Below are 21,966 nucleotides of genomic sequence, written 5' to 3' on the forward strand. Positions count from 1 at the left end.
CCCTTGACAAAGCACTAGCTAAACCTGTCTACATTGTGGTTCCATTTCCCTAACTTACCCCTTGGTTCCTTGCTGCGTTTCAGAATGAGATCCATGGTCTGGTCGAGAAGTACTCGGTCAACGACACGCTGGTAGAGGAGATCGAGAAGCTGAGGGAGGAGAACAAACGACTCCGAGCCAATTACTGAGAGGTTGACTTGGACTTACCACCTCATCAACCCTAGAAACAGTTGTCCCCTCTCAACTCAGACAGAATGTATTAGGTCTCTGTGGGACAATGCCTTTTTTTGTGTCCTGGTTTAATCCCCTTCCATCTTGGAATGAATTTACTCTTCAGTGCCTTACTGGTAGTTAAAGGATTGACCAGTATGTTCTTTGCAAAGTGTGCTATCAGTCACATCAATCATCTGTGACCGTGGTTATCAGTGCTGGACAATTTTAGCCCAATTCCAAACCGTTCTCTCCCCTCGCATAAAGAGAGGTCAACAAGGACCCAGGGACAGGAAGATGCATTGCTTAAATACAGAGTATACCAAACGTTAGGAACAGCTTCCTAATATTGGGTTGCAATATTTAACAAATCACATCAATAAGGAATCATAGCTTTCACTTGGTCAGTCTGTCATGGAAAGAGGTGTTCTTCTCTTCAGCATAGTATGGTTGAAGTTGATAGTATCTTTGGCTTTTACTGGCACACAAACAGAATGAGGGCATGCCTTTGTCTTTCACCAATCATGATACTGTCTTTGGACTAGGCAAGAAAATGTCATATTGGTCATCAATTTCTAATAGTAAGTGGTGCCAAGCTCCCTCTGAAGTGTGCTGGCGCTGCCAAGTTTGCCCATCAGATATTTGTTTTTGTTATTGATGTTTTGTGAAGAGGAATATAAATACTAGATGTGTACAATTTTGTTAATGTAATTAATTCTGGTTTCAAGGTGACTGTTTATAGAATCATTCATGGTGCAAACTGAAAACTTTAGAGACAGCATGTTAAAATTATTTAATTTAACAATGAAATACAGCTGCAACAATGGCAAAATAGGAATTAAGAGACAAAAGTACTACTATGTATTTTCTCAATGTAAACATCTCTCCCATATACTATTGATAAAAACGAACATTGATGCTTGGCAAACACTTCATGGTTGCATCAAAATAGAGAAATGCAATAGGATGACCACTGACAGACCTAGTGCGTGTGTTAGGACTCACAAGTTTCTCTTCCCCACATATGTCCAATTTAGGGATAGTGGATAGGGACCCTGCCAGAAGTTGTGCGTAGACCTGCTGGGCCTGGACCTCGGGCCTTTATTTCAGGTGTAGCCAGGTAGGAGACATCAGTTGTCTGAGATCAGCTCCTCTGTGAACCGACAAAAAAATTGACTAAGTATTTTTTTTACTTAGTCTAAATGCTAGCTACTTCATATTTCTGGAATGACATCCAATTGAAGTGGACCACAGGGTCAGATTGTCTGACCTCTCATCTGACAGCACGCATTTCCACAGGCAGTAGGTTTTACCCAAGGCTGTCTTCCACAGACGGAGTGTTCCATCCTCTGATCCGCTGGCATAGAGCTCCCCGTCTGGACTAAAGCGAACACAATGGACCGGCCCAAAGTGTCCCTTGTATGACTCTACACAAAAGGACAGAGATGGAAGATTCTATTGAAGTTTTTCCCAAGGTGAGAAGCTTGACTTCAAAGACAGATTCATATGAACATTAACTTGTCACAATGAGTGGACATAAACTCAGCAAAAAAATAAACATCTGTTCAGGACCCTGTCTTTCAAAGATAATTTGTAAAAATCAAAATCACTTCACTCTAAAGGGTTTAAACACTGTTTCCTATGCTTGTTCAATGAACCAAACAATTAATGAACAGTCGTTAAGACACTAACAGGCGGTAGGCAATTAAGGTCACAGTTATGAAAACTTAGGACACTAAAGAGGCCTTTCTACTGACTCTGGAAAAACAACAAAAGAAAGATGCCCAGGGTCCCTGCTCATCTGTATGAATGTGCCTTAGGCATGCTGCAGGGAGGCATGAGGACTGCAGATGTGGCCAGGTCAATAAATTGCAATGTCCGTACTGTGAGACGCCTATGACAGCGATACAGGGAGACGTCCTCGCAGTGGCAGACCACGTGTAACAACACCTGGACAGGATCGGTACATCCGAACATCACACCTGCGGGACAGGTAAAGGATGGCAACAACTGCCCGAGTTAAACCAGGAACGCACAATCCCTCCATCAGTGCTCAGACTGTCCGCAATAAGCTGAACTGAGGGCAAGTCCTCACCAGACATCACGGGCAACAACGTCTCCTATGGGCACAAACCCCCCGGCCCTGGACCAGACGGGACAGGCAAAAAGTACTCTTCACTGACGAGTCGCGGTTTTGTCTCAGCAGGGGTGATGGTCGGATTTGCGTTTATCGTTGAAGGAATGAGCAATACACGAGGCCTGTACTCTGGAGCGGGATCGATTTGGAGGTGGAGGGTCTGTCATGGTCTGGGGCGGTGTGTCACAGCATCATCGGACTGAGCTTCTTGTCATTTCAGGCAATCTCAAAGCTGTGCGTTACAGGGAAGACAGGCGCCTCATGTGGTAGCCTTCCTGCAGGCTCAACCTGACATGACCCTCCAGCATGACAATGCCACCAGCCATACTGCTCCTTCTGTGCGTGATTTCCTGCAAGACAGGAATGTCAGTGTTCTGCCATGGCCAGCGAAGAGCCCGGATCTCAATCCCATTGAGCACGTCTGGGACCTGTTGGATCGGAGGGTGAGGGCTAGGGCCATTCCCCCCAGAAATGTCCGGGAACTTGCAGGTGCCTTGGTGGAAGAGTGGGGTAACATCTCACAGCAAGAACTGGCAAACCTGGTGCAGTCCTTGAGGAGATGCACTGCAGTACTTAATGCAGCTGGTGGCCACATCAGATGCTGTTACTTTTGATTTTGACCCCCCTTGGTTCAGGGACACATTATTCCATTTCTGTTAGTCACATGTCTGTGGAACTTGTTCAGTTTATGTCTCATCTGTTGAATCTCGTTATGTTCATACAAATATTTACATGTTAAGTTTGCTGAAAATAACAGTTGACATTGAGGATGTTTCTTTTTTTGCTGAGTTTATTTGCAATTTAGCAGATTTCAAGCGGCTTACGGTCAAACCGCACAGACATCCGGCAGAGTAAGTTCAAATATATATTTGTATTCAACATTCTGGCTTGTAAGGAACATTTACACAATTTATTCATTTCAGGCTGTATATACCAATTCATTGTGTATTACAGCCTGATAAATTAGACTAATGGATAAGAAGATAAGTGTGAGCCATGGTACCATTAAACATATACAAGCTCCTAAAGCCAAATTCCTTTTTTATTTTACCAGGTAAGTTGACTGAGAACACATTGTCATTTACAGCAACAACCTAGGGAATAGTTACAGGGAAGAGGATGGGGGATGAATGAGCCAATTGTAAGCTGGGGATGATTAGGTGACCGTGATGGTATAAGGAGCAGATTGGGATATCTCAAGCATAGCCACCAGTTCAGACTTGGAAATTCCCATCCCGTCCTGGTCACTGCTGTCCACTACATAGATAACAGCATCGGTTTTGGAGTAGTAGCAGCACCAGTAAGGCCTGAAACAGAGAGAGATGCAAGAAGAAACAGTGTAACCAATACATTTGTTGGTTGACTCTTGACAAACTGACCGCTGACAGTTGCAAACTTCAGATGTGTGAGACATATGCTACAATAAATAAGTCAGGAATATCTTACAACCTAATACTGGTCTGCCCTCCAAGATCCCACACCTGGAATGTCAGATCCTTGTATGTTACCGTTTCCATGTTGAAGCAAATGGCTGGGTGGGGGCAGACCAGTAGCTTGAGCCATTTCAGTAACAAATATATATGTTGCAAGACATACCATTGTATTGGCATGCAAAATTACACACATCAGTTTGAGTATGTTACTCAGCACTGAGAATAAGTTGAATATTTTCACTCACTGGTTATAGTGGTGACGACCTCCCCAACTAGAAGTCTGTAAAGAATTGTAGTTTTTTTCCCAGCTCCATCCAACCACAGGATCAGTATCCTAATTTTCCTGGTGCAAAACAGGCCAGAAAAGAGATCGGAGATTTAACATGGCAGGAGGGATAGATAAAAGTATAGTAGTCATACTTTACTCATTACATTGATCAAACTATACAGACATTACTTCAAAGGACAAAATACAAATGTCAGGTCTGGTCAATGCATATTACTAAAGGCTTAGCTATATTAGCATTGTCTGGTATGCATTCACTTTCACGGGTCAGCAAGTTATTTTCCTGAATAACAATGCAATACGAGGAGACAGAGGTCATTGAAGTAGCTAGTATACAGCAACATCTGTCTTACACATTCCCTGGATAGCAAACGTTTAACTCAAACACCCAAATAATTTGAACTGTATTTATAGGAAATTGTAAATTTACCACATGCTAACACAGAGCAAACATTGGCTGATGGAAACTAATCAGTAGCTAAACATTGATTTCATGTGAAACGTAAAAGTATGACACTAAAAAAGGTAGCAACAAATCTTACCCATTTTTGCCTAGTAACAGTCCCTGCAATCCTATCCAGTAAGTGAAGTGTCTTCTTCCTTGTGGGTTTGTTTACATGCCCAGCTCAGTTATTGGTACATTATTGCCACCTATTTGCAGGGATGTACTGGTGATTTGATAGTCTATTACATTACAACCAACATACTGTACAGCCCCAACATTGTGTAAATATAAAAAAGAATACATCAATGTTTGGAGAAAAAAACAAGAGGCAAAAATGTAAAAGCACACAGACAGAGTGGATCAAAGTTTTGTTATTGTTGTCTGCCTTGACAAATCAGAAAATACTTCAGTCCATTATAAAAAACAACTGCTACTTATAATGGCTTTAATAAAAACAAAATTGTATTGTTTAGAGCAAATTGTTTTATGAAACAGAAGATAAACATACAGGTAAGTATACAATAGCAGATCAACTGGCAAATAAATATACGAATAAGCAACATGTTAATGAATAAATACAGCATGCAAATATACAAACAGAATTCAGACTTTGAAAACCTTCTCTCTGTCTTTCATTTCCAGTGTCTAATTGTCGTGAACTCTCGAATTATAAAAACCCTTAGCGGTTTGACTGTAGAGGCTATTGACATGGTAACATCAGATTAAACTTCCTCTAGAACAACATAGACTGAAGAGACTTGCGGACAGTGGCCATCTCCTGCTGTTGCTGTGGACAGAGAGAGATGGGTTAACACTCAAGTGACCAATGGGAAACCATTACAGATTGTTTTAAATAAAAAAAATTGAATACAATTGTATTTGTCACATGCGCCGAATACTTTGGTGGCTGTTGGACTTCCTGAGCCAACGCCCACAGCGAGTCAATAGGTCCCCACGTGTCGGACATGCGCAATACCAACACAGGCGCTCCTCAGGGATGTGTTTTGTCCCCACTCCTGTACACTAATAGTTGTACTAGTTCCCATTCTGACAGACACTTCGTTAAATTCGCTGATGACACTGCCTTGATCAGCCTGTTGCATGATGACGAGGAACATCATGGCCCGGTCCTATATGACTTTGTAGAGTGGTGTGAGGAATCACACTTGGTCCTCAATACCAACAAGACCAAATAGATGTGCATAGACTTCAGGAAGTGTACAACACCTACCTCTGCAACATCTATCAGAGGTCAGAATATAGAGATTGTAGAGGAATACAAATACCTGGGTGTCCTCTTGGACAATAAGTGTCAGTGGAGTAAATGTACAGACCTGATCTACAAAAAGAGCCAACAGAGACTACTTTCTCAAAATGCTGGGATCTTTTAATGTAGACCGTACTATACTGACTCTGTTTTACAAATCTTTCATTGAGAGTAATTTAACTTTTTGTATTGTTTGTTGGTTTGGCAATGCCACTGTCAGCCAGAGAAATATGCTGAGAAGGATTATCACCACAGCAAGCAAGGTACTAGGAGTCATACAGACAGGCCTGGATGAGATCTTTAAGGTCAGGGCCCTCAAAATCATTTTAGACCCAAGCCACCCCCTGTACCCAGACTTTGAACTACTCCCCTCTGGGCACAGGTATAGGGCACCCCTCAGCAGGAAAAACAGAACAAGACAATCATTTGTGCCAGGTGTGATATCCCTCCTAAGTAGCTCGGGCTAATGTTCCTATTGACTCAGTAAGGCCAGCAGGCATGTCTTAAAAAAAAAAGAAGGTTTTTTTGGTATGTAACTGTTATGAAAGTTGTATTGTCAATTTTGTTTTGTATTTAAACGCCACTTTAAACGTGTACATGACACTGCAACACAATTTCCCCATGGGGACAATAAAGTCAGTAAGTAAGTACAACCTTATAGTGAAATGGTTACTTACAAGCCCTTAACCAACAACGCTTTAAGAAGTTAAGAAAAATAAGTGTTAAGTAAATGGAAAATAAAAGTAACAAATAATTAAACAGCAGCAGTAAAATAACAATAGCGAGGCTATATAGAGGGGGTACCGATACAGAGTCAATGTGCAGGGGCACCGGTTAGTCAAGGTAATTGAGGTAATATGTACATGTAGGTGGAGTTAAAGTGACTATGCATAGATAATAAACAGAGAGTAGCAGCAGCGTAAAAGAGGGGTCTGGGGTAGCCATTTGATTAGTTGTTCAGGAGACTTATGGCTTGTGGGTAGAAGCTGTTAAGAAGCCTTTTGGACCTAGACTTGGCGCTCCGGGACCGCTTGCCGTGCGGTAGCAGAGAGAACAGTCTATGACTAGGGTGGCTGGAGTATTTGACTATTTTTAGGGCCTTCCTCTAACACCACCTGGTATAGAGGTCCTGGATGGCAGCAAGCTTGGCCCCAGTGATGTACTGGGCCTTACGCACTACCCTCTGTAGTGCCTTGAGGTCAGAGGCCGAGCAGTTGCCATACCAGGCAGTGATGCAACCAGTCAGGATGCTCTCGATGGTGCAGCTGTAGAACCTTTTGAGGATCTGAGGCCAGTCTCCTGAGGGTGAATAGGCTTTGTTGTGCCCTCTTCACGACTGTCTTAGTGTGTTTGGACCATGATAGTTTGTTGGTGATATGGACACCAAGGAACCTGAAGCTCTCAATCTGCTCCACTACAGCTCCGTCGATGAGAATGGGGGCGTGCTCGGTTCTCCTTTTCCTGTTGGCCACAATCATCTCCTTTGGTCTTGATCACATTGAGGGAGAGGTTGTTGCCCTGGCACCACACGGCCAGGTCTCGAACCTCCTCCCTTTAGGCTGTCTCATCGTTGTTGGTGATCAGGCCTACCACTTGATGATGGTGTTGGAGTCGTGCCTGGCCATGCAGTCATGAGTGAACAGGGAGTACAGGAGGGGACTGAGCCTGCATCCCTGAGGGGCCCCTAGTGTTGAGGATCAGCGTGGCTGATGTGTTGTTGCCTACCCATATCACCTGGGGGTGGCCCGTCAGGAAGTCCAGGATCCAGTTGCAGAGGGAGGTGTTTAGTCCCACGGTCCTTAGCTTAGTGATGAGCGTTGAAGGCACTATGGTGTTGAACGCTGAGCTCTAGTCAATGAATAGCATTCTCTCATAGGTGTTCATTTTGTCCAGGTGGAAAAGGGCAGTGTTGAGAGCAATAGCAATTGCATCATCTGTGGATCTGTTGGGGCAGTATGCAAATTGGAGTGGGCCTAGGGTTTCTGGGATAATTGGTGTTTATGTGAGCCATGACCAGTCTTTCAAAGCACTTCATGGCTACAGACGTGAGTGCTACGGGTCAGTGTCATTTAGGCAGGTTACCTTAGTGTTCTTGGGCACAGGTACTATGGTAGTCTGCTTGAAACATGTTGATATTACAGACTCAATCAGGGACATGTTGAAAATGTCAGTGAAGACACTTGCCAGTTGGTCAGCACATGCCCGGAGCACACCTTCTGCTAATCCGTCTGGCCCTGCGGCCTTGTGAATGTTGACCTGTTTAAAGGTCTTACTCACATCGGCTACGGAGAGCGTGATCACACAGTCTGGAACAGCTGATGCTTTCATGCATGCTTCAGTGTTACTTGCCTCGAAGCGAGCATAGAAGTAATTTAGCTCGTCTGGTAGGCTCGTGTCACTGGGTAGCTCGCAGCTGTGCTTCCCTTTTGTAGTCTGTAATAGTTTGCAAGCCCTGCCACATCTGACAAGCGTCACAGCCGGTGTAGTATGATTCGATCTTATTCCTGTATTGACGCTTTGCCCGTTTGATGGTTCGTAGGAGGGCATAGCAGGATTTCTTATAAGCTTCCGGGTTAGAGTCCCGCTCCTTGAAAGAGACAGGTCTACCCTTTAGCTCAGTGAGGATCTTGCCTGTAATCCATGGCTTCTGGTTGAGGTATGTATGTACAGTCACTGTGGGGATGATGTCGTCGATGCACTTATTGATGTGGTGTATTCCTCAATGCCATCGAAAGAATCCCGGAACATATTCCAGTCTGTGCTAGCAAAACAGTCCTGTAGCTTAGCATCTGCTTCATCTGACCACTTTCTTATTGACTTATTGAAGTCACTGGTGCTTCCTGCTTTAGTTTTTGCTCGTAAGCAGGAGGATAGAATTATGGTCAGATTTGCCAAATGGAGAACGAGGGAGAGCTTTGTACGTGTCTCTGTGCGTGGAGTAAAGGTGGTCTAGAGTTTTTCCCCCTCTGGTTGCACATTTAACATGCTGGTAGAAATGAGGTAAAACGGATTTGAGTTTCCCTGCATTAAAGTCCCATGCCACTAGGAGCGTCGCCTCTGGATGAGTGTTTTCCTGTTTGCTTATGGCGGTATACAGGTCATTGAGTGCAGCCTTAGTGCCAGCATCGGTTTGTGGTGGTATATAGGCAGCTACAAAAAATACAGAAACTCTTGGTAAATAGTGTGGTCTACAGCTTATCATGAGATAATCTACCTCAGGCGAGCAAAATCTCGAGACTTCCTTAGACTTAATTTTTTTTAAGGGGTGGATCAGCTTTAATATTGCGGATAGATTGTTGCTTCCATCAATGTAATTGTCTGCATTATTTCCAAACCCCCATATATTTTTGGGGGTAAATATACACTACCATTCAAAAGTTTGAGGTCACTTAAATGTCCTTGTTTTTGAAAGAAAAGCACAGTTTTTGTTCATTTTTAAAATATCAAATTGATCAGAAATACAGTGTAGACATTGTTAATGTTGTAAATGACTATTGTAGCTGGAAACGGCTGATTTTTAAATGGAATATCTACATAGGCCCATTATCAGCAACCATCACTCCTGTGATCCAATGGCATGTTGTGTTAGCTAATCTAAGTTTATTATTTTAAAAGGATAATTGATGATTAGAAAACCCTTTTGCAATTATGTTAGCATGGCTGAAAACCTTTCTGTTGATTAAAGAAGCAATAAAACTGTCCTTCTTTAGACTAGTTGAGTATCTGGAGCATCAGCATTTGTGGGTTCGATTACAGGCTCAAAATGGCCAAAAAACAAATAACTTTCTCCTGAAACTCGTCAGTCTATTCTTGTTCTGAGAAATTAAGGCTATTCCACGGGAGAAATTGCCAAGAAACTGAAGATCTCGTACAACGCTGTGTACTACTCCCTTCACAGAAAAGCGCAAACTGGCCCTAACCAGAATAGAAAGAGGAGTGGGAGGCCCTGGTGCACAACTGAGCAAGAGGACAAGTACATTCGTGTCTAGTTTGAGAAACAGACGCCTCAAGTCCTCAACTGGCAGCTTCATTAAATAGTACCCGCAAAACACCAGTAAATCCCCCACCATAATAATAGAGTCTAGTGTTGCTTGTAGAGTTGATAAATTCTTAGATATATTTTCAAAGAAGCTTGGATCATCATTATTTGGACTGTATAGGTTAAAAAGCCATATCTGTTTATTGTCCAATAACATTTCAAATAATCTGTTTGGACAATTTGCACATTTGGATCAAAATTATTCATAAGGACTGGTGATCATAATCACCCCTTGAATTTCTTTGCCCATGGGAGAAATATATTCCCCCCTCCAGTCCTCTTTCCACAAAACTTCATCTAAAATGATTGAATGAGTTTCCTGTAAACAATAGATATATTCATTCTCTTTTAGCCAGGTAAATACTGATCGTCTTTTCTTATTAACTGCTAAGCCATGACAATTAACTGGCTATACTTATTTCAGCACTTACCATAATCAGACAAGTTTAATTTCTATTTATCAAAATATGTTTGTAAACGTACCATTAAAAAGTAACATGATGATTGAATGTCTATAGCTCTGTACCATGACATTGAATTGCTATTAATTTGCAAATAAATTCATTAAATTCTACAATGTGATTTTCTGGATTTTTCCCCCTCATTTTGTCTGTCATAGTTGAAGTGTACCTATGATAAATTACAGGCCTCTCATCTTTTTAAGTGGGAGAACTTGCACAATTGGTGGCTGACTAAATACTTTTTTGCCCCACTGTAGGTTGGAGTCATTAAAACTTGTTTTTCAACCACTCCACAAATTTCTTGATAACAAACTATAGTTTTGGCAAGTCGGTTAGGACATCTACTTTGTGCATGACGAGTCATTTTTCAAACAATTATTTCACTTATAATTCACTGTATCACAATTCCAGTGGGTCAGAAGGTTACTGTGCCTTTTAAACAGCATGGAAAATTACAGAAAATGATGTCATGGCTTTAGAAGCTTCTGATAGGCTAATTGACAATCTGAGTCAATTGGAGGTGTACCTGTGGATGTATTTCAAGGCCTACCTTCAAACTCAGTGCCTCTTTGCTTGACATCATGGGAAAATCAAAGAAAATCAGCCAAGACCTCAGATTGTAGACCTCCACAAGTCTGGTTTATCCTTCGGAACAATTTCCAAACGCCCGAAGGTACCACGTTCATCTGTACAAACAATAGTATGCAAGTATAAACACCATGGGACCACGCAGCCGTCATAACGCTCAGGAAGGAGACGCATTCTGTCTCCTAGAGATGAATGTACTTTGGTGCGAAGAGTGCAATTCAATCCCAGAACAGAAAAGGACCTTGTGAAGATGCTGGAGGAAACAGGTACAAAAGTATCTATATCCACAGTAAAACGAGTCCTATATTGACATAACCTGAAAGGCCGCTCAGCAAGGAAGAAGCCACTGCTCCAAAACCGCCATAAAAAAGCCAGACTACGGTTTGCAACTGCACATGGGGACAAAGATCGTACTTTTTGGAGCAATGTCTGGCCTGATGAAACAAAAATAGAACTGTTTGGCCATAATGACCATTGTTATGTTTGGAGGAAAAAGGGACAGGCTTGCAAGCCGAAGAACACCATCCCAACCGTGAAGAACAGGGGTGGCAGCATCATGTTGTGGGGGTGCTTTGCTGCATGAAGGACTGGTGCACTTCACAAAATAGATGGCATCATGAGGAAGGACAATTGTGTGGATATATTGAAGCAACATAAAAATAATTTTTTTACCAGGTAGGCAAGTTGAGAACAAGTTCTCATTTACAACTGCGACCTGGCCAAGATAAAGCAAAGCAGTTCGACACATATAACACAGAGTTACACATGGAGTAAAACAAAGATACAGTAGAAAAATAAGTCTATATACAATGTGAGCAAATGAGGTGAGATAAGGGAGGTAAAGGCAATAAATAGGCCATGGTGGCGAAGTAAATACAATATAGCAATTAAAACACTGGAATGGTAGATTTGACAGTAGATGAGGGTGCAAAGTAGAAATACTGGGGTGCAAAGGAGCAAAATAAATAAATAAATAAATACAATAGGGGAAGAGGTAGTTGTTTAGGCTATGTACAGGTGCAGTGATCTGTGAGCTGCTCTGACAGCTGGTGCTTAAAGCTAGTGAGGGAGATAAGTGTTTCCAGTTTCAGAGATTTTTGTAGTTTGTTCCAGTCAATGGCAGCAGAGAACTGGAAGGATAGGTGGCCAAAGGAGGAATTGGCTTTGGGGGTGTCAAGTGAGATATACCTGCTGGAACGCGTGCTACGGGTGGGTGCTGCTATGGTGACCAGCGAGCAGAGATAAGGCAGGACTTTACCTAGCAGGGTCTTGTAGATGACCTGGAGCCAGTGGGTTTGGCGACGAGTATGAAGCGAGGGCCAGCCAACGAGAGCGTACAGTTCGCAGTGGTGGATAGTATATGGGGCTTTGGTGACAAAACGGATGGCACTGTGATAGACTGCATCCAATTTGTTGAGTAGGGTGTTGGAGGCTATTTTGTAAATGACATCGCCGAAGTCGAGGATAAACATCAGTCAGGAAGTTAAAGCTTGGTCGCAAATAGGTCTTCCAAATGGACAATGACGCCAAGCATACTTCCTAAGTTGTTGCAAAATGGCTTAAGGACAACAAAGTCAAGGTATTGGAGTGGCCATCACAAAGCCCTAACCTCAATCCCATAGACAACTTGTGGGCAGAACTGAAAAAGTGTGTGCAAGCAAGGAGGCCTACAAACCTGGCTCAGTCACACCAGCTCTGTCAGGAGGAATGGTGCCAAAATTCACCCAACTTATTGTGAGAAGCTTGTGGAAGGTTACCCGAAACATTTGACCCAAGTTAAACAATTTAAAGGCAATGCTACCAAATACTAATTGAGTGTATGTAAACTTTTGACACACTGGGAATGTAATGAAAGAAATAAAAGCTGAAATAAATCATTCTCTCTACTATTATTCTGACAATCCACATTCTTAAAATAAAGTGGTGATCATAACTGACCTAAGACAGGGAAGTTTTACAAGGATTAAATGTCAGGAATTGTGAAAAACTGAGTTTAAATGTATTTGGCTAAGGTGTATGTAAACATCCGACTTCAACTGTATTTGTATTATATATAGCCATTCAAATTAAATATAAAATCCTGTTTCTTATTTTCCATAATTAGCTAATAATATTTGTAGTAATGTAGGCAATTTATGTAAAGGATTTTTACCTCTCACCAGTCTCGCCATTACCAAAATTACATTATGGCAAGCAATTATTATATTAGCAGACAATTATTGTGAATCATCCTATATTGTCCCTAACATATTGGCTAATAGGATCGATGGTAAAGATACCCTCTCGGCGACGGATCCTTACAAGGCACCCAGACCTTCGTCCTCGATACCTCCTTCTCTTTGTCCTGCGAATGACAGGGATGAGGGCCTTGTCGGGCGTCTGAAGTAAATCCTTATTGTACAAAGTAAGTTACAAATAACGTGAAAAAAACATGCACAATTGGTTACGAGATCGTAAAACGGCAGCCATCTCCTTCAGCGCCATTCTTCTTGCCATAACTCAGTGGTAGCTAGAAATGAGTAGGAGTTGGACGCAACATAACTTCCATCATAAATTAATAAGCGGTTTCAATTTACTTTAATTAACCCTCAGACATGAAGGCTACACGACGTGAAAATAATCAAATAAAAAATGTCATGACAGCTGGTGTCACTTTATCCATTAATTATTTTTGACCGTTTGCTAGCTTTGAGCCAAGCCAATTAGCTGAACTTAACATAATTTTGTCATGTGTAAAATTTTTCAAAAACTGTAAATGCGATTGACATTGCGTAACTCACAGTGTCCATCATAACTTTCTTCTGCAACACTGCCATCTCCTTCTTCAGCTCCACCTGTGCCCCCTGCAAGAAGGTCTCATGGCTCTTCTCCATCTCCTCCATGTTCTTAAAAAGACATTATGACAAACCCAAGAGTTTCAATTATTTTGATTAACTTGATAGAAAGATCTGTTGAAATTGAATCATTCCAAATAGCGTTTTTTTTTGCACTTCAATTTGATAAGTGTTTTGATTTGTACTATAGTGTGTTGTAGAACAGCAGCGAGTTGACTCGTAATTTTGAAATTGGTACTCCCGTAGCATGTGTCTCATGATCCGTAAATACAGAAAACAAACCTGACGGAGAAGTCATCTAGCGAATGCCACAGGAGAGCCGATTTATAAATTAAGTACCATACTGATGTGCAAATCAAAAACACTTGTTAAAAAGTTGTGTAAAATTCCTCATCTGTAATGATGGAATTCCAGCTATGGATCAGTGTCTTTGGGAGCATTTGCACCTGCCTAACATTGTATGAGAAAACTGTCATCTGGGACTCGCCTTAATGAACTGCTCGTATAGCTCTTTGATGGTTTTCAGTTTCTGGCTTTGCACCACTCTAGCCTGCTGGAACAGTTTTTGTTGCTGGCGAAACAAGTTCTATAGTGGAAAAGATAATGTTACATTTTAGCTGTATAATGTATGTGAGTCCCGAAAAAGTTGCATTATCAGTATACAGAGTAGCACTGACATTCAATTTTTCCTCCTGATCCTCTGATTTCTGTGCATCAATCTCCCATTGCTGCAGCACAGATGACACCTGCTGTGAGTACTCCTGAGTCAGCTTCTGCCTGCAAAAACACCCAGTAGACAAAGTTTTCACCGTTACCCAAGACAGATGACAAAGTGCAAAGCAAACATCAGATGTAGGCTAATAAATGTGTAAACTAATGGCAATAAAATTGTGTCTGGGATAGGATTTTGGCCACTACAGTGATATCAAATGTTACCTGCCATGTGTAGTGATTGACGTACCCTACAATGCACCCAAACATAATTATATTCTTAGTTTTGTTGTTGTTGCTGGAGTCTGGGAGCTTGATTTGAGAGCATGCATATTGTTTCAAAGGTGATCCAAAAATATTGACACAAAAATTCAACTGGCAGTGTTCATGGTGATTTTAACGAGAACAAAGCCAAACTTTCATGTAGAAAGTATACTTCTGATTGGTACATTTGTATTCTTCAGCTCCATCTGAATAAAGAACCTTGCTAAACAAAGAATGCAGACAATATTTTCGGACAATTGTTTTCACGTAATGTATATGACAAACTGGGTGCCATCTGTGTGTACATTTGATATATATTTTTATTTAACCTTTATTTAACTAGGCAAGTCAGTTAAGAACAAATTCTTCTTTACAATGATGGCCTACACCGGCCAAACCCGGATGACGCTGGGCCAATTGTGCGCTGCCCTATGGGACTCCCAATCACTGCCGGTTGTGATACAGCCTATATTCAATGCCAGGAGGTGTTGCTGAGGTGAAGGAGGGCTGACACTGCCTCACACAATCTCTGGTCTCAGCAGGTGTTGTTACCTTTGTGCATACTGGGTATTCCACAGCTGCTCCAGTTTCTGATTGCTGCCCTTCAGTGTGCTCTTGGTGAAGGTCTCTAAACGTTTCCTCTTGGCCTGCATGGCTTTGCTTATATCAGCTATGAAACAAATACTAATTTGAGACAAACATTTATTAAAGAACATAGCATACGCCTACCTTTGGTTACGACAACCTTAACCAACAGTTATTTTAGAGTATTCAATATATAGCTATTGGCTAGCTAAAATAAATCACATTGTGATAAACTTGCCTCCAAATCTCTCCAACATGGTTTGTACCTCGTTCCTAGGGAATGCCAAGATTCAAGAAACAATTAAAAGAATGAAGGCTCAATTTGACGATTATAACAGGCCGTTGCTGGTATGAAGCTTAGTTTATGTTATCCAACTTTATAACTTACCCCACTCCAACTTTTAGATCATCCTCCTCAAATGACCTTTTCTTGGCCATCTTGTCAACAACAGGAGTTTCATCTATGGACATTGGCAGAGATGAAGGTGATAAGATACCACATACGGCAAATTAGCTAGCTAGCCCAAATTGGATCAGAAAACCAATTGCCTTTGCAAAGCTAACGTCAGTTAGCTAGCTAGATACCTTCTCGTATGTCATCCTCTGAACAACTCAGTTCTGTCTTTTCGTCCTCAAGTGCGAAATCAAACGATTTTATGTCAGTTGAGTCTTCTGCATGCTTCGTTTTCTTTGACTGTTTTCTCCCAGTGGAGGCCATTAACAGTATCGGACGTGTGTTATTCTAGCCAAAAATCTAAGGAACACACTAGACTAGCTAACTACTGTTAATTTACGTCAACGTTTAAATTAAGTGAGGACGAGTACTAGTCACTGCTACCGCTATAACCTACTGTAATTTCGACATAAGTCAAATGTTTATCAGTTGCTAATACTGTATATGTTTTAACAGTCGTCGGTCAGTCTACGTTATGGTTACGTTGTTACTGCTGTAACGTTACCACAGAGTCTCTAAAGTAAACTGTACTTGATGTTCCTGCTGGTCTGTTCCCGCCAAGGAAAATATAATTGGTTCTCCAGGATTTCGCGCCACAATAGCACGAGCTTGCTATGAAATCTAAAGAGATAGGACGACCTAAACCAGACTTCAAAGACACTCAAATCCAGATCTTGTAGTCCTATCTAGGCTAGCTAGAAGAGTACAGGGATCAAATATACAGTAGCTGCAAGCAGCAATGCCACAATTTGACACATTTCCCTATAACAAGTTACATCAGTACTGTTTACCAGGCTTGCCAAATATCAGAACTCCAAATTCAAAAGGCACTTGCACATCTGAGCAATCTTTTTTGCGGGTGCATGGTAACAGTTGAACAAGATGAAGGAAAAGGGAAACAGCACACTGCTCCTGATAGCAACAATGAACTTTAATAAGCTTACGTATCGGCCTCACGGCCTTCGTCCTTCGTCAAAAGATCCGACGAAGGCCGTGAGGCCGATACGTAAGCTTATTAAAGTTCAGTGTTACTATCAAGAGCAGTGTGCTGTTAATTTTTTCCTTCAAATATCAGAACTCAAAATCAAACTGATCATGCAAGATAATATTATTTTGATGTGTTGTGGACCATTTAAGGATATTGATTACTTTAAAACGTATTCATCTACAGAATCTGCACCAAATTTGGCATACAGCATCTATTGATGCACATCTTCAAACACAATATTTTCCAAGACTCTTGCGCAAATGATATAGCCGGTATGAGCCAATGAGCTTGTGTGAATGATTTGTCCTGTCTAACAACGCCACCATGTGGCCAAACAAAAACTATAGGGTAGCTAGACTCATATCCTTGAGCATTTTTGCCAAATTTCATCACTCTGAGTCAAAAAGATTGAGATATAAACATGGGCCCGTTATAGCGGGTGGTTGATCTATGGTTGATCTATACTCGGCTATACTTGGCCTTGTCTCAGGATGGTAAGTTGGTGGTTGAAGATATCCCTCTAGTGGTGTGTGGGCTGTGCTTTGGCAAAGTGGGTGGGGTTATATCCTGCCTGTTTGGCCCTGTTTGGGGGTATCATCGGATGGGGCCACAGTGTCTCCTGACCCCTCCTGTCTCAGCCTCCAGTATTTATGCTGCAGTAGTTTATGTGTCGGGGGGCTAGGGTCAGTCTGTTATATCTGGAGTATTTCTCCTGTCTTATCCGGTGTCCTGTGTGAATTTAAGTATGCTCTCTCTAATTCTATCTTTCTTTCTTTCTCTCTCTAGGAGGACCTGAGCCCTAGGACCATGCCTCAGGACTACCTGGCATGATGACTTCTTGCTGTCCCCAGTCCACCTGGCCGTGCTGCTGCTCCTGTTCCAACTGTTCTGCCTGTGGCTATGGAACCCTGACCTGTTCACCGGACATGCTACCTGTCCCAGACCTGCTGTTTTCAACTCTCTAGAGACAGCAGGAGCGGTAGAGATACTCTCAAATGATCGGCTGTGAAAAGCCAGCTGACATTTACTCCTGAGGTGCTGACCTGTTACACCCTCGACAACTACTGTGATTATTATTATTTGACCATGCTGGTAATTTATGAACATTTGAACATCTTGGCCATGTTCTGTTATAATCTCCACCCGACACAGCCAGAAGAGGACTGGCCACCCCTCATAGCCTGGTTCCTCTCTAGGTTTCTTCCTAGGTTTTGGCCTTTCTAGGGAGTTTTTCCTAGCCACCGTGCTTCTACACCTGCATTGCTAGCTGTTTGGGGTTTTAGGCTGGGTTTCTGTATAGCACTTTGAGATATCAGTTGATCTAAGAAGGGCTTTATAAATACGTTTGATTTGATCTGAATGGGCTTAGATATGTTGAGTTTTGACAGTGTTTGGAACATGTGTAGACCACACCCACATTAATATTTATTGGTCAGTAGAGGCCATTTGGTTTGAGATGTTGTCTTGCAAAATAGTAATTTGTGAGAGATTGGTCCATAGATGCCACATATCAAGTTTTGTGCAGATCGGTAATTTGGTGCCAGAGGAGTAGCGTTTTAAGTGTTTTTCACAAAATTCTAGGGTTTTTGTTCCTTATGAGGAGAGGGACCAATGTACCAAATTTCATGACTCTAGGTCACACGGGTTGAGGGGTGTTACTTTTCAATGTTTGCATCTGTTATAGAATTTGTTATAGAACCACTATATGGCCAATTGGCATGGCATTTGGCCCTTTACCATCATGCCAGGTTGCTTCCTAGGCCTCACTATTTCACAGGAATTTTGCATTTTAATTTGGCCTTGTGAAAGAAATGAAATGAAATGAACATTTTTGGGTCACATACACATATTTAGCAGATGTTATTGCAGGTGTAGCGAAATGCTTGTGTTCCGAACTCCAACAGTGCAGTAGTATCTAACAGTTCACAACAATACACAGAAATATAAAAGTTAAAAAATGTAATTAAGAAATATATAAATATTAGGACGAGCAATGTTCGAGTGGCATTGACATAAATACAGTAGAATATAGTATATATATACAAAATTAGTAAAGCAGAATGTAAGCATTATTAAAGTGACTAATGTTCCATTATTAAAGCGACCAGTGATGCCATGTCTGTGTACATAGGGAAGCAGCCTCTAAGGTGCAGGGCTGAGTAACTGGGTGGTAGCCGGCTAGTGATGGCTATTTAACAGTCTGATGGCCTTGAGATAGAAGCTGTTTTTCAGTCTCTCGGTCCCAGCTTTGATGCACCTGTACTTACCTCGCCTTCTGGATGATAGCAGGGTGAACAGGCCGTGGCTTCGGTGGTGGATGTCCTTGATGATCTTTTTGGCCTACCTGTGACATAGGGTGCTGTAGGTGTCCTGGAGGGCAGGCAGTGTGCCCCCGGTGATGCGTTGTGCAGACCGCACCACCCTTTGGCGAGCCCTGCGGTTGCGGGTGGTATAGTTGCCGTACTAGGTAGTGATACAGCCCGACAGGATGCTCTCAATTGTGCATCTGTAAAAGTTTGTGAGGGTCTTAGTTACTTCAGCCTCCTGAGGTTGAAGAGGCACTGTTGCGCCTTCTTTACCACACTGTCTGTGTGGGTGGACCATTTCAGATTGTCAGTGATGTGTACGCCAAGGAACCTAAAGCTTTTCACCTTCTCCACTTTTCACCTTCTTCACACTGTGTTGAGGAGCAGCGTAGTGGAGGTATTGTTTCCTACCTACACCAGAGGAATCGGAAGAGTAGTAATAATAATTATGAACGCCAACAAATACAATCGGGTTTCACCAGCTTCACTGCTGAACCCCTGATAATGTGTAAATGAGTTGACTGTGTAAACTCAGTTCCTTCTCTTTTTTGTATTTTTCTTAGGTGTTCCAAATACAATGCTGCAGCGCGGAGTGCTGACACATATGTAAGACTGCTGATTGAATGGACAGTGCACCTGGATGGGTAAGCCTGAAATATATTATAAGCCTATACCAAAACGGGAATGTAGGCCTATGTATGACCATTGTTTGTTTCACCATATTGACAAAAGAGGTGGGGTTTTGGTGTGAACTTTAATTAAGAAACGTATAGTTATTCTAAAATGGTTTCAGCCAGCTCAAGAGTAGGCAAAAATAATTAAAACTTTTAAATCTCAAAACATCAATAATCAATGACATGGGAGGCCCAGCACAGCACCTCTCTGGTGCTCCTGGCAACTCTGCATTTCAGTGTTTTAACACAGGGTTATTAGCTTTGTTGTGCCAGGCCTTAGCAGTCTGATTCTTGGTGTATGTAGGCTACTGCATAGGGTCCTGTAGTAATTCCATATTGCAGTCTTTAGGGCCCATTCACTTGATTTGTGCAAGCTGCCAAGCACGCTATGGGGTCGGGCGCAGCGCAAGGTTAAAGTTAAATTAACTTGAACTCTGAGCTAGGCGGAGCCATTATTGCTGGGCATGCGCCTCCTCCATTGATAAACCATGTCTCACCCAGCGCAAAGCTGTTCTTGCACGAGACATGTGAAACCGGCTTTAGGCAACCATCTACCCCCAGCCATAGTATCCACGCCCTGTGATTCACGACCAAGTCCTTTCAGTCAAATTCAATTCACAACTGAATTTATCCCTTCAATATGAAAGGCAAGTCAGTTACAAGTATCATAATCAACAGAAAATGCTCCAAATAAGAAATACAGTAAACACCAGATATAATTCTCCAATACAATACATCCGGCCCCATGCAACATATACTGTAAATACACAATACAATGAATACAATTGATTTAAATGTCGACAGCCACAAGCACTATCCCACTTCTGACACCAGTGTGACGAACGGTTAGAGAGAGCGTATTGCCCCAAATGTGGAGCTGGAAACGTTCGACTCATGTGACGGAGTTACTCTTATGGCTTGTTCAAATACCATTTGATTTTATTGGTCACATACACATATTTAGCAGATGTTATTGCGAGTGTAGCGAAATGCTTGTGTTCCTAGCTCCAACAGTGCAGTAGTATTTAACAATTCACAACAATACACACAAATATAAAAGTAAAATAATGGAATTAAGAAATATATATTAGATCGAGTAATGTCGGCGGTGGCATTGACTAAAGTATAGTAGAATAGAATACAGTATATACATATGAGATGAGTAAAGCAGTATGTAAACATTATTTAAACGTTATTAAAGTTATTAAAGTGATTCCAAGTCTATGTAAATAGGGCAGGGTTGCGTAACCGGGTGGAAGCCAGCTAGTGATGGCTATTTAACATTATGATGGCCTTGAGATAGAAGCTGTTTTTCAGTCTCTTGGTCCCAGCTTTGATGCACCTGTAGACCTTGCCTTCTGGATGTGTGTAGTCTATTTTTTCTAACATTGTTGCATTGTCGCTGACATGATTCAGTCTATCCTCTTGGCTTTCCCATTTCTGACTTGTCACATTAGAGGTATCCATGAAACTAGCAACTGCACTCAAAGTCATCATATCCTGATGATGCATCAGAAATGAGTCCCAGCATTCCTCTGTTGGCCATTCATGTACTCGTAAATCAGAAACTGAGCTTCCATCTTCAGAGGAGGTGTCACCACTCACTGAAACATAAAAACAAGGTTGAGTAAGTCACGCTAGATAAGAGTGTCTGCTAAATGACCAAAATGTAAATGTATATGTGGATATTAACATACCAAAATGAACTGCAAAGTACATTGAGTATTATTATTGGCCTTGTTTTCTGGCAGAGCTCATTAGAACAATACTAAGCATGCTTTACAAGTGCCCATTTTTACATATACATTTATATTTAGTTAATGTATCAGACACTCTTATCACACCATAGTACAATACGTCTGATAACAATGCAGGGTGAAAGGGGGCCACAAAATTGCGAACTATACAAAAAATGCTATAGAAAAGTATTTTGTATTTTGAAAATACAATTTACAGCTCTCAAAAGTATCACGTTACAAAATACATTGGAGTGTAGTTCAGCCCCATGTAATACAAATTACTCAGAAGTCATTGAAATACATATTTCAAATACATGCAACAGAAATACAACCCATCTCTGCTGGTACTGTACATATAGCCATGCTTCATAAACAGAAAGTCTATACTTGTTTACTATTTCAAATAAAATTTAAAAAGATACTTGGATAAAGAAAGGAGAATGTACCAGTAGTGATTGATCAGGACTCAATTAGCTTGTCATTTTTATAGACTTAATAGACTTACTGGCTGCACTCTGATATTCTGATGATGCATTGGAAGAACT

The 21,966-nt window shown here is 41.6% G+C and overlaps 2 protein-coding genes across 8 annotated transcripts in view; one reads left to right on the forward strand and one right to left on the reverse strand.

Annotated features, from left to right (window-relative positions):
• The window catches only part of LOC129862303 (protein NEDD1-like), a 22,923-nt gene extending 21,142 nt beyond the window's left edge, over positions 1–1,781 (forward strand). For all 4 annotated transcript variants that reach the window (XM_055933808.1, XM_055933806.1, XM_055933807.1 and 1 more), the window contains one exon: positions 84–1,781. In XM_055933808.1, the coding sequence (XP_055789783.1) occupies positions 84–188 (105 nt within the window). In that variant the 3' untranslated portion in view covers positions 189–1,781. The remainder of the gene's footprint in view (positions 1–83) is intronic.
• Positions 979–16,435, reverse strand: sycp3 (synaptonemal complex protein 3). Of its 4 annotated transcripts, none has more exons than XM_055933813.1 (12): positions 15,846–16,435; positions 15,649–15,721; positions 15,499–15,533; positions 15,228–15,345; positions 14,378–14,477; positions 14,188–14,286; positions 13,647–13,751; positions 4,609–5,298; positions 4,026–4,123; positions 3,558–3,654; positions 1,481–1,637; positions 979–1,363 (listed from the first exon to the last, which is right to left on the reverse strand). In XM_055933813.1, exons 1-8 carry the CDS (start codon positions 15,976–15,978, stop codon positions 5,245–5,247), a joined length of 717 nt encoding a protein of 238 aa, XP_055789788.1. In that variant the 5' UTR covers positions 15,979–16,435; the 3' UTR covers positions 979–1,363; positions 1,481–1,637; positions 3,558–3,654; positions 4,026–4,123; positions 4,609–5,244. The 4 variants fall into 4 exon arrangements, with proteins under 4 accessions (XP_055789788.1, XP_055789789.1, XP_055789790.1 ...); XM_055933814.1 differs by having other exon boundaries at positions 3,457–3,654; XM_055933815.1 differs by adding an exon at positions 3,797–3,878 and having other exon boundaries at positions 1,481–3,654.
• Between the last annotated feature and the right edge of the window lie 5,531 nt (positions 16,436–21,966).

This window comes from Salvelinus fontinalis, chromosome 9 (genome assembly GCF_029448725.1).
Source record: "Salvelinus fontinalis isolate EN_2023a chromosome 9, ASM2944872v1, whole genome shotgun sequence".
In the NCBI taxonomy this organism is placed as follows: Eukaryota; Metazoa; Chordata; class Actinopteri; order Salmoniformes; family Salmonidae; genus Salvelinus; species Salvelinus fontinalis.

What these genes read in the sequence shown, in the direction of transcription:
- sycp3 (XM_055933813.1), bottom strand. Translation starts at nt 15,978, where the DNA reads ATGGCCTCCACTGGGAGAAAACAGTCAAAGAAAACGAAGCATGCAGAA. An exon ending in AGAGGATGACATACGAGAAG is followed by an intron (nt 15,722 to 15,845) that starts GTATCTAGCTAG and finishes CAATGTCCATAG; the next exon opens with ATGAAACTCCTGTTGTTGAC. An exon ending in AGAAAGTTATGATGGACACT is followed by an intron (nt 5,299 to 13,646) that starts GTGAGTTACGCA and finishes CTCTGTCCACAG; the next exon opens with CAACAGCAGGAGATGGCCAC.